At 40.1% G+C, this 18,399-nt stretch overlaps 1 protein-coding gene across 1 annotated transcript in view; it reads right to left on the bottom strand.

The window, feature by feature from the left end:
• The window catches only part of LOC128742380 (zinc finger protein rotund), a 135,502-nt gene that overhangs the window by 57,707 nt on the left and 59,396 nt on the right, over nt 1-18,399 (bottom strand). The window contains exons 3-5 of the mRNA XM_053838724.1: nt 15,522-15,608; nt 6,266-6,314; nt 5,724-5,959 (exon numbers count right to left, since the gene is read on the bottom strand). Of these exons, the coding sequence (XP_053694699.1) occupies nt 5,724-5,959; nt 6,266-6,314; nt 15,522-15,608 (372 nt within the window). The remainder of the gene's footprint in view (nt 1-5,723; nt 5,960-6,265; nt 6,315-15,521; nt 15,609-18,399) is intronic.

The raw sequence follows: 18,399 nt of genomic DNA on the forward strand, positions 1-18,399 counted from the left end.
TTTTCGCATCAAATCCGGTAGGAACAAGACGAAGAGGGGCACAGCGAGCGAGGTGGCAAGACCAGGTGGAGCGAGATCTGGCAGGCACTGGGTGCCCGCGGAACTGGAGATCAGTTGCCATGGACCGAAACAGATGGAGAAATTATACTGCGCAGGCCTTGTCATAAGACGTTAGGCCAATTAAGTAAGTAAGCCTTGACTACGTTTCTTCGCAAAAATTCGTCTAACGTAGTTCTACGCCAGCTTCGCGGTTGTGTCTGGGACACAACCTTTCTGATTTCTCCGTGCAGTGAAAACATAACAGCCTACTTCCAAGCCGCAGGAAATTTTCCAGCAGGGGTGAGCGAAGCAAACGAGTGACTGGCTGAAATTAACCGGTGGTGAACCATTTTAGTAGTGTGGCCTAGATCTTATCCGGACCCGGAGAGGACGGATTTTCTAGTTTGGCGGTAGCACAAGAATCAGGCAATCATAAACGATTAAATCGTCCGATACTTGACATACAAACTGTGCGAGAAAAAATGAGAGATAGGAAGAAAGCGAAAGAAAAGGAGAGAGAGAGAGAGAGTGTAAGAGAGTGGTAGAGAGTGCAAGAGAGTAGGACGAAGTGAAACAGAATGGAATGGAGTGAAAGAGAGATAGAGAGGGAGTGAGAGAGAAAATTAAAGAGAGAGAGAGGGAGTGAGAGAGATAATGAAAGAGAGAAAGTAAGTGAAAGAAAGAAAAAAAGATAGGTAGATAGATGGATAGAGAGAGAGAAAAAGAGAGATAAAGAGGTAGAGCGAGAAAGAGGAAGAGATAGAGAAAGAAAGAGAGGGAGAGAGAGCAGGAAGCTTATTTTGTCGTTTAGAACAATACATTAAACTACAACTGTTACTAAAAATGATTCTTAATAATGTGCATATGAATTACAATTTATCTTATGCAATCATAGAAATGCTGCACCATTAGACGTTGGAAAAGTCACTGTTATAAAACAAAAATGTTCTCGCCAGTCATTGAGTAATAGCACAAACTATAGTTTGTGGCACATGATCACATGTGGGCACATGTGGACATGATCACCGACTATTTTGTACCACAATTGAGCGCTATCAATGAGGAAATGCTGTGGTTTCATCAAGACGGCGTAACATGCCACCACTACTGCATCAACTGATTTATTGAAACGTTTGGTGAACGAAAAATTTCACGTAATGGAGTCCTAAATTTGCCTCTAAGATTATGGGCATTAATGCCATTTGACACATTCCAGCGTTACGGGACACAATTAGCAACTATTTTTACTGAGTAAATTGGTTCTTGTTTCACAAAATTTTTGGCAAACATCTCATAAAATTGGGGATCTAAGGTGGCTTTGCCTTCCAGTTGTATGGTAGAGATTCGGTTAAATAGGAACTGGTTTGTGCGGTGAGCATAGTGTCCCGTAACGCTGGAATGTGTCATTTAAATAATTCTAGCGTTACTTTTTAAAAGGTCCAATCTAAAAATAAGGGATTCTGTTCAATGCCGTTCGCTTCTGATTATCATGGTAACAAAAATGCATTTCAAATGCAAATGCAAAATTGTTTAAGGATTAGTCAAAACACCCTTATAGCTTGCTTTAAAAACATAATAAAACTGTTAAAAAAGCAAATTTATTGTGGTTGCTCAAATTATCACGATAAAACTAGTTGGTTGCATCGTGTCTCTTATAAACTCACCATACGTGTGGTGTAGCAATACAATTTCTTTGAACAGCTGGTTGTATAGCGCGTTTATTTTAGTCACATTTTATTCCAACATGCACGATAAAATTTAATGCGCACATACTGTACAACTGCGGGAATTGCTAAAAATTTATTATTTATTCTTTCGGATAATTTATTATAGTCGCTATCGTGTCGTTTGACCGTTTTTAATCTGAACACTTTTAAATTTGAATCCCGCTGGTTGGCATAACGTGCCAATTCAAAATAGTTCAAATAGCATAATCAACATGATGACATTTGCTTATGAAGAAAATGCACATAAACACGAAACATAAACAGGTTATTGAAAAGATCAATCTCGTGTTTTTGTCTTGACCTTTATAATGAGGTCTGGTATTACATTAGTTTAACGGTAGTTTTTACAATCAACGCAGGGAACGGTAGAAGAAAGTAATAAAATTAAGGTGCTTTTATAGTATTCAAACAGAGTGGGACAAGACGTAAAGGAGACAGAGTGGAAAATTAGGCAAGAGAGGTCATTGAAGCAACGTTTATTAAGCATGTGTACTGTTCCTCTTTACCCAAGCTGGGTTACCCGCTGATTGAACCAAGCTATAATGGCCATTAACTGTCAGGCTATTAACTTGTGGCTTCGATCTAATTTGCCTTTCGTTAAACAACGCTCCACACCGCCATAGAGTACCAAACGTTTACGAGCCTTAAAACGTTTACGCAATGTTTATTTAAGTTATTACCAATGCGTTAGATTCGCAGATTAAAAACGTGAAGTTAAACGTACTAGTGACGTACTAGTAATGCCGTCAGTAATACCGTTCCTATTTTCCGTACTGCAAACTAATCTGTGAAGAAACCCTAAAGATTTTTAGAGCTTTGTTAATTCAAAATAGAAGTGGAATTCTATTCCTGCCAACGTCTATCTTGAAGGCTCAGAATCGCCGTGTTCTACTTTAGGCTCTTGTGAAATGTTTGCATCCTTCATCTCCTTGGTATCTGCTAATGAGTTCACCTCCGACGCAGAAGCTAAATTGGCTGCGGTGAATGCGTTCCTGACGGACTTGTCGAACTCGACACTTTTGAAATTACTCCAGTGATGATTGTTGAAGCAGCTCGTCGGTTAATTTTTGTCTAACGCAAACCGACCGAAAATCTACATTTGACCGGATCGATCATTGCATCTTTCCAGGAAAACTTCATCCCCTGGGAGCCTCACAGCAACTACTGGCGTAGCTTGAATCATATTTATGCGAAAGAGTTTTGTAATTTAGGTCATTTCATATGTGTTTACAAATAAATCTGGTTCCCCAAGGAAGCAATATGGGTCCTTTGCTCTTCACATAATTTTTCAACGATATAGTTATACCACGAGATGCTAGATGCGTGCTAGTCCATGCTGACGATCTTAAATTGTGTCTTCTCGACGATTGTCATCGACTCCAAGGAATCTAACAGATGCCTTTGTGTTATTGCTAAAATCGTATGAGATTTCAAATGCCCTCACTGCTTGAAATCGTTATACTGTGCATTGAACAATTTAACTAAGGATCCAAAGGCGATTTCTCCGTATTGCTCTTAGAGATTTGCTTTGGAGAAATCAGAAATTTGCAGAATCTTTCTCCTAATCCAGAATGTTGTCTTCTACTTCAAATTCGTTTCAATCAGGGGAAACAACCTTGACCAATCCAGCTTTCCACGAGCGATAATGGCGGATATTGAGCACAAGTGGGCACAATCTTTTGACATTCATTGGAGGAGCGTCGAGTTCGCCCTGACGGAGTTACTATGGATACATACATGATTGTTTGTTGTTCGAATGTGAAAATGTAAACATTGTTCAATTTTGCAGATCAGCTAAAGAGGAACATAATTGAACGGACAACAAGTTTTATGGATTGAGGCTTTGCAGTTTTCGCAAATTTCAGGGATGTCTAAATACGCAACGGAAAGTTTCTTATCAAGTCGAGAGCAAACTTGACAACGGCTCGCCCAACATTAAGTTAATGTTTGCGTTAATGTGCAATGTTTCGGATGTTTAATTCGCACGATTGTAAAAAGTATCCTGAGCCGGTGCTACCAGAAAATTATGGCCGCAACCACTACAAAAGTTTGAATCCGTTCGGTTATGTTCCACTTCAGCTGATCTGCAATATGAAACAATGTTTACATTTTCACATTCGAACAACAAACAATCATGTATGTATCCATAGTAACTCCGTCAGGGCGAACTCGACGCTCCTCCAATGAATGTCAAAAGATTGTGCCCACTTGTGCTCAATATCCGCCATTATCGCTCGTGGAAATCTGGATAGTATACTTTTGTTTTGTAGTCGAATAGTACCTTAACCAATATTGCATTGAGAATGGTAAGTATCTCAAACAAAAATCATCTGCAGCAAGCAGATCTGGAAATAGTCTTCTGTCAGCTCCCTTAATGGTTCATCACTCACAGGAAGTTGGGCTTAGGCAGAAGCTTATTCAGCCATACGAAACCGTCCATCGTCGTCGTCGTCGTCGGGTCGGAAAGTGTGAAAGAACACTGTACCACTGACTTGCAGTGACAATCAACGACAGAAAAAAAACCTCATTATCAACTAATTACAAACACTCAATCAGCTCTAATGAAAGGAAGTGAAAAATTTATTCTGCTTTGTGATTTCCGCAGAGGTTTTCTGTTTCTTTCAATTCAAAACCCCTTAGAACATGCCTCTGTTGAGCGATGCCTGTGCTTGAAAAGTGAAATAATCAATAGGTACATAGCTTTGGATATCAAGATTGACCCAAATTTGAACATTATAAATATATTTTATGTATAAAAATCGAAAAACAACGTATTTTTACGATTTGACTATTTTAAAAAAATCTCAAACAAAAAGAAACAAGCGAATAATAGGCGGTTTTAATTTTTCCAGACCATCACAATTGCCGTGAAACCAAAAATGTCTGGCGAAAGAATAGTAGGTAAATCTAATAATATTTCAGTGAAGTTGTATGTCTACACAGTAGATGCAAAGCAGTTTCGAAACCCTGAGCATCGAGCGGAAGGAAAAAATAACGGATGATGAGACTTACGTCAAAGTGGACTTCCAGCAGCTTCCGGGGCTATTGTTTTTCACCACCCAGCACAAATTTGATGTTCCGGAAGAAGTAAGGAAGCAGAAACTTTCAAAGTTTACCCAGAAATACATGATTTGGCAAGCGATCTGCTCATGTGGCAAACGGAGTGCGCCGTTCGTGACTACCGGGACTGTAAACGGGCAGATCTACCTCAAGGAGTGTCTACAGAAGCGTCTGCTACCTCTGTTGAAGCAACACGAGGGTCCTACGATCATCTGACCGGATCTAGCTTCGAGAAAAAGCTGCAGCCAGATGTTGTACAGAACCTTATGAATGGCGTTAAGCGTAAGGTGCGAGCATACGGTTAAGGTATTGATGTTGAATGAAATAAATATGCCAAAAGCTTACTAGAAAGTTTGAAAAGGATCGGTCGATTAGGTAATTTTCTACAGCGTTTCTTCTGTGGTGCAATTTGATGTGGGACACCCCCACATCAATGGTGGGGTCATCTTTACTACTATTCCATCAAAGTTACAAAACCGAAAACTGGACACCTTTATATGTATTAAACTCAGTGGCATTTTTGACGATGATTTTGGTAATTTAATGGGATGCATCGACTGTCAGCTTAGCCTCATTTTTTCCGTTCTATAAATTATTAAATTGAATATAAAATCTGCAGACTTTTGCTCTGCACAACCTTCCACGAAAATAGCAGCAATCGCTGTTCTGTTTTTTTCCTAGCAAGGCTCCATTAATTAGCGTTAAACATCACGCAGTGCCGATGGTTATTAATTATCCATAGTCCGGTTCGAATCGCATCGCGACGAAACCTTCGGCCGAGTGCCTTTCGAGCATCCTGTAGACCTTATAATTTTATAATCTACTTCTGAGCTTGCCGCCGCTGTTATCCTCCCTCCCGCCATTTCCGTTGTTCGAGCTTCCCAAATTCGGACTTACCTGCGGACACATCTTGCACTGGTACTTCCGGCCGGTGCCGTTCGGCAGCCCTGCGCCGATCTTGGTGGCGTTAATGGGCTGCGGCACCACCAACAGGGCAGCGGCATTGGGATGAACGTGTGGCCCACCCGGAGATCCGTTGCTCGTTGGACCCCGCGCTCCGTACAGCTGGCTCATCTGCGCTGCCGATTGCATTCCATGGTGGTCCAGCAGCCGGCCGTCGTCAATCATATGTCCTGTGGACAATAGCGATGGTGTAAAGAGAATTGGAGGATTAAAATTTTGTTATTTTAATATTATGATGCTTGGCGCTGTGGCGAAAGACAACAGGGAACGTCGAAGTGTTTCTATTACTTTATATTCAGTAGAAATTTAGAAAACGTCAACTGAATTCGATACGATAGAATTAATTTTCCGAATTGTTTCGTAATAATTCCGTTTAAAATTAAGTAGAATGTTATTATGCTGGGACAGTTATTACACGGATTGTTGCCGATTGGAAAATTGCAGCGCTAATAGTATGGTGGACAGCGGTAGCTTACCTTTTTGCAGGTTGTTGTGATGATGATGGTCGACGGCATTCATCTTGGCCTGTAGGATAGAAAAAACGACGAATAATTAGGTTGTTTATGTTCATTCTATACATCCAACTGGTCTAACAATAATGTTGCAGCGCAGACAACAATAAACGATGGAAATATATTTGAAATAATATCATGAAAAGATGAACTACTGCAAGAGTATCACACAACACAGGTATAACATAATATAATGAAAAGCATTTTATTTATTACTAGCTGACCCGACAAACTTCGTATTGCCACAAATTAACCTAAATGATCTTTGTCACAATCTCGAGTTTTGCAAGTTTCTGAGGAGTTCAACCTTAGATGATTCATTTTGGCAGTTACGTAACTATGAAAGCATCCCAGGTAACCAATAAGCATCACCAATGCTATTCAAATGTAGGCCAATGAGCATTTAAGTCGCCTTAAATGCTTATTAAATGCTATTTTAAAAAAAATATGCAGCTACCTTACTGATAACCTTCTTATAGTACTGACAATGCTAATTTACAGCTAATTACCGACACGAAGAATTTGAATACAATTTTGGATGCCAATTTACAACACCTATGCAGTCAAAAAGCTAATATACAACAACGTGCGGTATAAAATGCCAGATACGCTGATTTGCTGCTTATGTTAATGCTTATTAGTTACCAGGAATGGGTAGTTTAATATACAAATTTGCAATTTTTCCTCACACTAAAGTAGAAAACAACTCCCCTGTCCCCTCATTGCATAGCCAGAATGCGGATAGTAATATAGGCCATGATTGAACAACATTTCGCCGAATATCATTTTGCGAAAAACCTTAAGCGGAATGTACCATTTCACGGAAAACTTTTTTGTGGACAGTACCATTTCGCGATCCTCTCCTTACTCGTTGTCGCTCGTTCCAGGAAACCCAGGTAGACCGAGGAAAACAAATAAACCTAGACAGTAGTGATTTCTACGGGGAGCAACCTCCCCCCAGTGGGCGGCGCTTCCGACGGCGGGTCGCCGGCAACACTCGCGGCCGTCTCGTCCTGAATAATCTAGTGTTACTATAGATAGTTTTTGTGGTCTTGTTATTGACTAATGTTTTATGGAAGAGTCTCGAATTTCTCGAGTTCGATTAGTTTTTGAGTTTCGCAAAAGTTTCTGTTTTATTTGTATGAGAGTCCATATCCCCCTACCACAGAGAGGTCTGTGGAGCACCTCCTCCTAAGGTGGGGAGGGGTCCCAATTCATTATGAAAAAAAATTTTGTCTCCAAAAACACCCACATGCCAAATTTGGTTTCATTTGCTTGATCAGTTCTCGAGTTATGAGAAAAATTTGTATTTCATTGGTACAGGAGCCCCCCCTCTTAAAGTGGGGAGGGGCCCTAATTCACCATAGAAAGTATTCTTGCCCTCGAAAACCTTCACATGCCAAATTTGGTTCCATTTGCTTGATTAGTTCTCGAGTTATGAGGAAATTTGTATTTCATTTGTATGGAAGCCCCCCTATTAAAGGGGAGAGGGGTCATAATTCCCCTACTAAAGGGAGGAGGGGTCCCAATTTACCATAGAATAAATTCTTGTCACCAAAAACACCCACATGCCAAATTTTGTTCTATTTGCTTGATTAGTTCTCGAGTTATGCAGAAATTTGTGTTTCATTTGTATGGGAGCCCCCCCTCTTAATGGGGGAGGGGTCTCTAACCATCACTAAAACCTTTCCTAGCCCCAAAAACCTCTACATGCAAATTTTCACGCCGATTGGTTCAGTAGTTTTTGATTCTATAAGGAACAACCCGACAGACAGACAGACAGAAATCCATTTTTATATATAAGACTAGCTGACCCGACAAACTTCGTATTGCCACAAATTAACCTGTGTTGTACATAAATCATGAATCTCGGATGATCTTTATCACTTCTCGAGTTTTGCAAGTCCCCCAGTGGGCGGCGCTTCCGACGGCGGGTCACCGGCAACACTCGCGACCGGCTCGTCCTGAATGATCTAGTGTTACTATAGATAGTTTTTTGTGGTCTTGTTATTGATTAATGTTTTATGGAAGAGTCTCGAATTTCTCGAGTTGGATTAGTTTTTGAGTTTCGCCAAAATTTCTGTTTTATTTGTATGAGAGTCCATATCCCCCTACCACAGGGGTGAGAGGTCTCTAACTATCATAAAATAAATTCAAGACTCAAAAATCTCCTACATGCTAAATTTGGTTCCATTTGCTTGATTAGTACTCAAATTATAAGGAAATTTGTATTTCATGTGTATGGAAGCCCACCCTCTTAAAAGGGAAAGGGGTCGTAATACACCACAGAAAAAAAATTCTGCCATCTAAAACTCTCACATGCCAAATCTGGTTCCATTTACTTGATTAGTTCTAAAGTTATGAGCAAATTTGTATTTCGTTTGAATGGGAGCCCCCCCCCCCCTCCTAAAAAGGTAAGAAGTCCTAATTCATCATGGGAAAAATGGTTGCCTCCAAAAACACCCACATGCCAAATGTTGTTCTATTTGCTTGATTAGTTCTCGAGTTAGGAGGAAATTTGTATTTCATTTGTACAGGAGCCCCCCCTCTTAGAGTGGGGAGGGGTCCTAATTCACCGTAGAAAATTTTCTTGCCCTCGAAAACCTTCACATGCCAAAGTTGGTTCCATTTGCTTGATTAGTTCTCGAGTTATGGGGAAATTTGTATTTCATTTGTATTGGAGCCCCCCCTCCTAATGTGGGAAGAGGTCCTAATTCATCACAGAAAAAATTCTTGCCTCCAAAAACACCTACATGCCAAATTTGGTTCCATTTGCTGGATTAGTTCTCGAGTTATGAGGAAATTTGTATCTCGTTTGTACAGGACCCCCCCTCCTAAAGTGGGGAGGGGTCCCAATTCATCATTGAAAAAAAAATTGTCTCCAAAAACACACACATGCCAAATTTGGTTCAATTCGCTTGATTAGTTCTCGAGTTATGAGGAAATTTGTATTTCATTTGTACAGGAGCCCCTCCTCTTAAAGTGGGGAGGGGTCCTAATTCACCATAGAAAATTTTCTTGCTCTCGAAAACCTTCACATGCCAAATTTGGTTGCATTTGCTTGATTAGTTCTCGAGTTATGAGGAAATTTGTATGGAAGTCCCCCCTCTTAAAGGGGAGAGGAGTTATAATTCCTCTTATAAAGAGGAGAGGGGTCTCAATTCACCATAGAATAAATTCTTGTCACCGAAAACACCCACATGCCAAATGTTGTTCTATTTGCTTGATTAGTTCTCGAGTTAGGAGGAAATTTGTATTTCATTTGTACAGGAGCCCCCCCTCTTAGAGTGGGGAGGGGTCCTAATTCACCGTAGAAAATTTTCTTGCCCTCGAAAACCTTCACATGCCAAAGTTGGTTCCATTTGCTTGATTAGTTCTCGAGTTATGAGGAAATTTGTATGGCAGCCCCCCCTCTTAAAGGAGAGAGGAGTTACAATTCCTCTTATAAAGAGGGAGGGGTCTCAATTTACCATAGAATAAATTCTTGTCACCGAAAACACCCACATGCCAAATTTGGTTCTATTTGCTTGATTAGTTCTCGAGTTATGAGGAAATTTGTATTTCATTTGTATAGGAGCCCCCCCTCCTAAAGTGGGGAGAGGTTCTTATTCATCATAGAAAACATTCTTGCCTCCAAAACCACCTACATGCCAAATTTGGTTCCATTTGCTGGATTAGCTCTCGAGTTATAAGGAAATTTGTATTTCGTTTGTATAGGAGCCCCCCCCCCCCTCTTAAAGTGAGGAGGGGTCCTAATTCAACATAGAAAATTTTCTTGCCCTCGAAAACCTTCACATGCCAAATTTGGTTCCATTTGCTTGATTAGTTCTCGAGTTATGAGGAAATTGGTATGGAAACCCCCCCTCTTAAAGGGGAGAGGAGTTATAATTCCCCTTATAAAGAGGGGAGGGGTCTCAAATTACCCTAGAATAAATTCTTGTCACCGAAAACACCCACATGTCAAATTTGGTTCTATTTGCTTAATTAGTTCTCGAATTATGCAGAAATTTGTGTTTCATTTGTATGGGAGCCCCCCCTCTTAGTGGGGGGAGGGGTCTCTAACCATCACTAAAACCTTTCCTGGCCCTAAAAACCTCTACATGCAAATTTTCACGCCGATTGGTTCAGTAGTTTTTGATTCTATAAGGAACACAAAACAGACAGACAGACAGACAGACAGACAGACAGACAGACAGACAGACAGACAGACAGACAGACAGACAGACAGACAGACAGACAGACAGACAGACAGACAGACAGACAGACAGACAGACAGACAGACAGAAATCCTTCTTTATAGGTATAGATTCATCGTAGAGGTGCTTCATGGAAAATATTCACTGTCAGTTCAGTTTGGATGATTTCTTACCCGTAAGATAAAGAAAAACAGAACTCAAGATAAAGTATTAGTAAAGATAAAGATAAAATCATCTATTTTGGCACCATGTCTTTGTTTTTCTTGTATTTAAATCATTTTATTTTGTATAATTGTTTTATTATCCGCCTGTTATTCTACTAGATGTACCCACAGGCTTTGGCACGCGTCCAGCTTCGTGAATATGGTATCTTCTGAGAAGATAAAAGAAGATATATTACTGAACCAAACTTGCACACAACATTGAGTTACACCTAGCGGTGAATCACTGTAACTTAACGGGTGGCAACTAAAATTTTGGAATTTTTTTCTCAAGCTGTCAAAAAAAGACAAGGATACATGAAGAAGATCTGATTTACCGAAATTAAAGATACATTATCCGTTGTTAAAAATTTATGTACATTGGAAAACGGTCCGTAATCGGCTGTTCGGCGAAGCTTTCGTTTGATATCGAAGCAGGACCGTTGTACGGCCGTCATGTCAACTTTGTGAATGCATCTCTTGATTCCACCAATCAACTGTTTGCAATTCATGGCTCTCCAGCTATTTTTGTACACCAAGCAACTCAAAATCTTTAAGAATTCTTCGATTGGGCGACACTTAGGCAGATTTAGTAGGTTGTTGTTTTTGAGTATAAATGAGATCGGATGAGAATTCAGGAACGATTGTGTTTTTGGCGTAATACGATGATAATTTATCTGAGTAAAGCACGTATTGTCCATTTGCATAATGTTTTTGTATAAATGGGATCAAAATTTTCTTCAAACTTCAAACATTCGTTTTGGAACACATCTTGATTGATAGCCAAAGCAGAGGGCTTGAACCATGGCTTAGAACAGTGATGGCCAAACCGGGGCCGCGGGCCGCATGCAGCCCTTCATGTTAAATCATGCGGACCGCGGACTGGTTTGAGGGATGGCGGACTTATGGAAATTTTTTTTAATTTCACAGAGGTCACTCAGATCAGTCGTAATATCTCGAGCGTATTGTAGATCTGACTGCTTTCCAGTTTAAATCTTGTTAAAATCGGCTTTTGCTGCCGCCTATGTAACATCTTGTTATTCGCAGAAATGACCAGAGGTCATTGCGGCCCGCGGACTCATGGGGCGATCTAATTTGCCCGCACCACGCCTATGCCTGGGCACCACTAGCTTAGAACTACCACTTTCGGAAAGTATCATTTCTGTTCAAAATCATGTATAAACTTGTATTTTATGTTCGGAGATGCAGTATCCGTGGAATAGTATCGATCATTTCCAGGAATGTGCGTCTTCGAAAGAGGAAAGTAACTTTCGTCGTCCAAAACAAAACATTTTCCGGAATAATTTTATCCACAAGTAGCATTGGGATTTCAGAGTCGAAATCGGTCGTTCATTGTATTCCGGGGCTCTTCTTCTTTCGACACTTTATTCCAACTTTTTTCAATGTTTTGTAGATGGAACAGGTGGGAACAGTTGAACTTTTTTGGGGCATACCGTTGGCTCACGGAATTCTTGTGGTTGGAGGCACGAGAAAGAGAACCAAGTCCTTCTGCGTCCATAGTTCAGGTTGGTCTTCCACTACCTTGCTTGCGAGTCGTTGTTGCGGATCTAAGGATATGGTAAATAATCGATGCCGCAACATTTTCGCTTTTACCCGAATCACGAAAAGTCGAATCGCCAATCCCCTCGAAAGGCTTAACAAAAAAATACGAAAAAAAACATGCGCTTCATAAAAGCGCAGTTACGTCAACAAAACTTTTGTGGTCTATTTTCTGAGCATTTATACATATTAAAAAGATTTTTATTCTATTTCTCTCCGCGAATCTGCATCGTTCCCCTGAAAAACCTTTATTTGTTTTATTTGTCAGTGTGAGTAGCAAATGTTTACTAAATGATTAAGAGCGAGACGGTCGCAGGCAGCGAGTGTTCGTCGGTGACTTGCCGTCGGAAGGGGCAGCACCGCAGCAGAAACCATTTCTATTTAGGTGCATGCCCAAGCAACAATGTAAGTTTTATTACACTCTTATGATGGCTTTTAAGACCGAAATTGATCTTGAAAACCGGCATAAGAGTACAATAAAACTCACTTTGTTCCTTGTTTACATGTGCATTGCATTGTTTTGCATTTTTCTAGGTTTACTGACAAGTAGTGATTATCCCTTAGTTTAGTCCGAACGAGCGGCAGTGAGTATGGACAGCATATTCCAAGTAATAATTTTGGTTTTATTTTAATATAAAGTAGTTTCCAGAACCAAATTTTAAAACCGAATATGACGCCCTCACTGTTATAATAACCATCTGAGCACCCACATACGACCACTTTATGATAATTTGGCCCAGTTTTAATGCAATCTTATGCTAACCATCTGTAGAGTAATGTAATGCATTTATTCTGTTCTACAAAGGTTCACATGAAGCTTGCTGCGCTAAAAGCTAAAACAGCATAACAGCGCAAGGAATAGAAATTAAGTTTTACTGGTAGATCAGCCTGCAATAAAGTTTGTTTTATGACCGTCTTCTTTAAATATGTGAAATAACAAATAGATATTTTTAAACAATTTTCACAGTTATCAACTACATGGGCATCAAATTTTATTTCATTTGGATAAAAATTACGTAAAATTAATGCACTATCGAAACAGTGCTGAATTATAAAAACTTTTTGACTAAAGAAAATAAATAAGTTCGATTAGTCAAGCTCAATTTCCAATAAAATTGCTCTAGCTTTGTTCTATAATATGCGAACACATCGAAAAGAACTTCGTCTGTGCAACTCGCACTTTATTTTGAGGAAACAGCCAGAATATTTGTTTCACGGTTTTAATTGCAGTAATATGGCCTGATATTTTTTCGTGGATAAAGCTCGCAATGCTTCATAACAACTGCGATAAATCTGCTGGATTGGATATTACTATTTCAAAAGCATGATAAAACTATGAGTGTCGCCTTTGTGTGCATGTAAATATTGTAGTCTTGAAGTTGTATAGCATTTTGACAAATAGCCTCCATAAGGACAGTTTTGTATTGATACGCCAATGTATTGGTACGCGTTCTCTAGAAAATACTCAGAATTGTTTTGTAAGAGATAACCAACTAGTTTTTTTTCGGTAATATAAGCAACCGCAATAAGATTAGATAGTTTTATTCGAGTTTAAGAGTCATCTATAAGTATTAAATATTACTTGTTCTTCTTGGCAATGGGTATGTCCACTATAAAGCTTTAGGTAATCGTTATTCTGCAATAAAATCTTCATAACATTTAATAGGTTTTAGATTTGTTACTTGGGTATACCCAAAAATTTTGCAGGATAAAGGCCCTGAATATTTTCGGCCGAATGTGATACTCGGCAATTCGTGTTTCGGTCTTTTATGATTCGGCCATTAGATCTAATATGCCATTTGTTATTTTGGCAATTTGTGTTTCGGTCTTTCGTGATTCGCACCTTAGTGTTTCGGCCATTTGTAGGTAATCCTTATTTTCAAAATTTAAGCTGTCGATTTGCGAATATAATGGTTTTTCGGCAATGGTATTTATGACAAACAATATTTAGCAGAGAACCCGCCAGAGGCCGACGACTTCGAGGCACACCCCGTACCCGTTGGATGAGCGCTGTTGATGAGGATGTTAGAACAGTGGGTATTAGGGGCCACTGGAGTGTGGCAGTCCAAGACCGAGTATTGTGGAGACGGCTCCTGAATTCGGCATGGATTCGATAAGCGGATTGTCGCCGAAAAAGTAAGTAAGTAAGTATTTATGACAAAGCAAAGCAATATTTACGAATACGAAAACAAAACAAAATAGAAAAATTGATTTTAACGATTTTTCATTTATGAGAAATAGGATTTTTCTATCTTTGCTGAAGAGATAGAAGGATACTGTCTTCAGCAAAATTTCTTATAATAATATGCTGTAAAACTTTGCAGAACACATCTATATGTTATGTTGAAACTGGAAAAAAATAAATTTTTTACACTTTTAGAGGGATTAATCAAAATTTGAATTCCGCTAGACGATAGAACTTTTAATTTTTAGAAACTCATTCATAGGTTCCATAAGCCTAAAACCAAGTTTTCCCGCTCAAAGCAATGCGCACAAAAAAAGGTTCTGGACCAGTGTGCTGAGCTCAGTTCATTTAGCTTTCGGTTGACCAATTGAGGGTTAAAATTTAGTAGAAATCTTCGATATTGCGAGGTCCTAAGTGTTGAATTTTGAAAAAAAATTCGAAAAAAATTCCCGATTTTGTCAGTTTCCCCATTTTATCACCCCGAAATTCAACATTGGGCTGACAAAATCAGAACATTACTGTGTCAGCATGGTCACAAATCAAATTCAAGCGAATAAGAAGAACGGAAAAGACTATTTGTTATTGCTATTATCCATAAATAGTTGTAAATATCTCCAATGAGGTAACAAGAAAACCATAATCAAGAAGTGCAAAAGCAACGTGCTTGGTGTGCTTCAGGTGGGTACCAAAGTACCAAGCAGTAATACCTGCTCAGTCGTATGGGTTGATTCGAATTCAATTTTCTGCGAACTTTACTCGTAACTTGCGGGCACTGAGCATACCTTGTTTGAAAAAAAGAGTTCATATGCGACGGTACACAAAGCGGTGCCGAGCACAATTGCTAGTGCTCCTCAAAATGAGAAGCATATACGAACATAGAAACTGCGGAAGCTTTATTCTTTTCAATGAAAACGCAATCGTAGAGAAAGATGCGGAAAACCAAAAGCACAAAAAAAAAATCAACACACTAAAACGTGATTTGAGATCGGAAAATGAACTTTTGGTTCGGCGTCCGCCCGAGCAGAACGTCTAACTGAAGACAAGAGGCACACAAGCCAACAGACAAAAAAAGAAACTACCTCGTATCCTTGCTTCATGGACATGTGGTTTCTCGGGGCCGGCCATCCGCTGTACGCGTCCATGTCTTTGGTATGCTGACCGCATTGCTGACGGATTGACGAAAGTTTCCGTAGTGTCGACACATCCGGAAACCGATGGCACACACAATATCCACGCAGCACCGGGAACCGACCGCCCGGGGGGCCAGGCAGGCACAGGTCAGCCAGCCATAATACGCAGAAGATTACGTTCGGCAGCACCGGGTAACGGGTTGTTTGATGTCATCCATTTTCCGGATTTGGTGCGGATGCAATTTTTCCCAAACGAAAGTCGGTGTTTCGGAGTACGGGATGCAGATCAAAGATGGGTGCGTGTTTTTTTTTGCGCGTGTGCGTGTGTGTACGGTTCATTCCGGTTCGTTTTCCAAAATGCAGCAGGAAATGGAAGAAAGAACAGAATTTGCGAGGAATCAATGTTGGTAGGATTTCCTAGTAATAATGGAGAATTAGCTGTTATTCGGTGTTCTGGAAAGAGTAGCAGCAAAAGGAGACGGTATGAGATACACAGGGCGATGTTGTTAGAATTAAGCTGGTGCTAGTTAGAGAGTTTTAGGGGGTGATTATAATTTAGTTTCAGCTTATTATATTTACTATTTGGTTATCATTTGTAACTTGCATTTAATAAATAATAATAATTAATTTTTACCGCATTTTGTAGTTGTTTTAATAATGAAACAACAAACCATTTTAAAACTATTATTGAAATCCATCAGTTGTTGTGAAAATATGTGGGTTTTATCAGAATCAAAAACTGTCTTTAATCAAAGTTTGGTAGTATATTGAATGAAAGCTCGAACATTCCTTTTTTAATCTATTGGAAAACGTTTTTATAATGATCGGTGAATCAAATTCAAACCATCGGACAAGGCATTCTGTAGCAGAATTGCGTCCACGTGTAACATTGAACGTACCTTCGAAGACCACGACAATGGGTCATTCTGTATATACTGCAAACTTCATTTCCAACTCGGTTAAAACTTCGCGCTAGCCTCTCTTCCCACCTCCACGCGTTCCACCAAAACGTCAGCCCTTACTTGAAGGAAAAAAAGCGAGACTCTTCCACTCACTGGCCAGTTTGACTAACAGAATCATAACTCATTCTTTTCGCAAATTAAACGGACCATGGCTCGCATTTTTCACCCTCCACACCGACCGTCCGACCGACCAACCAACCGAGAGCCCGAGACCGGACTTGGAACGTTCTCATCCTCCCACCGTACCGCGGCGGGTCGCGATGGCCGGAACGACCGAAGTGGCGGGCCAGATTGGTGCAAAGTGAAAGTTGGAGAGAGCCTTGGCGTTAATTGAAAAATGCTAGAGAGTTGTCCGACGGAGGAGTCCGCATGCACCGTTTTCCCGAGGCAGTGCTAGTCCGGACAAGAGAAAAAAAATATTTAAAATACTGGAAAAAATTAGCTCAAGGGTGGAAAATTTTTATATCAAAGTTATTTTTTAATTGAATTTTTTTTCTTCGTTTCTCTGTATTCGTTCGGACAGAGCTCTTGATTTGAAACGAGAATGATTATGCTGAAAAAAGAAGTGTTTAGCGTGGCAGCGCGAAGGGTTGAAGTCTGAAGGATTTTGCTCGCGAGGTTCGTTATCATTTGCAAAAATGGTTAACCACTTTGCCGTTGTCATTGCGAGGGAGAAAACAAAGGTAAATGGGCGTCCCTCGGCAGAGAGTTCGGTTGGTTGGTAAGCGGGATGAGTGGGAGGTTGACCGGACAACTTACTGCTGGTCATGCTTTTTGGTGTTGAGAATGAGAACTTCAGTCCAGGCCACGGTTTCATTACCGAATACGAACCAGTGCGTATAGAGTAGACTGGGGTAATATGGTTTTAAAGTAACGTTTTCAGTGAAAAGTAGCTTAACTTAGTAGGCAAAGTTCGAATAATCAGTTCAAGTAGTTTGAAGAGTACCATTTTACCCCAACATCCCGCTTATGATGTCCAGTTTGGAGCAGCTAGCACTAGAATATCAAGTCCACGTAGCCGTTACGCGAATCGAGGGGTGTCTGTTGGGGTTGAGTGATAAAAATTTTATACGGAAACCATGCCAAATTCGACGTGAAGAATGAGCTCGGGTGCCGCCGAAACTCATTGCGTGGCTATGGCCCAGGAGTGGAGGATGGGTAACGATGACGCCCGACAACGACTACGGCGGCAACGACGACAACGACGACGACGACGACGACGGTCGGTGGTGAGCCTGACGATGCTCCAGTGATGATGACGCCGATGATGATGATGGTGATGATGTCTATATATGCATGAGGGGAAATATCGGGAGCAGGCTTTGTCCAGCAGGCATCGGCAGGCGAAATCCGGTTCGCGGGTTTCATCCGGTGCTGATGATAGAGGAAATTTCTGTGTGGCAACCGAACGAGAGCGGAAAAAATTAAATCAAAGCAAAGTAACGAGATACGAGAAGAAAAATATTTGCTTGAACGAATTTTAAACTGAACATTTTTAATTAGATTTTTTCATCGTCGCTCATGCAACTATAAACAGTCAGTGCTTGTGCAAATTTTGACGAAACTGACGGATTTTTTACCGCTTCGTCCTGCTATGGGAGCTATTCGGGAAAATTTAATTCTACGCTATCAATCAACTATGCAGATTTTCGGTGGAAAAAATTAATGAAACAAATTTTACATTTGAAAGTTTCTGAAGTAGTCAGTTTTATCCATCAATCATTTTGAGAAAACAAAATAACTTTTCAACGTATTGATTACGGTGAAAGAGACTATAGAGTTCAAAACAAAAGACGTAAGAACAACTGTGAAACTAAAGAGTTGCAATATTGACTGATGCCTAGTAATGCAAAGTTACGAGTTGG

Source organism: Sabethes cyaneus, chromosome 3, assembly GCF_943734655.1.
Source record: "Sabethes cyaneus chromosome 3, idSabCyanKW18_F2, whole genome shotgun sequence".
NCBI lineage: Eukaryota > Metazoa > Arthropoda > Insecta > Diptera > Culicidae > Sabethes > Sabethes cyaneus.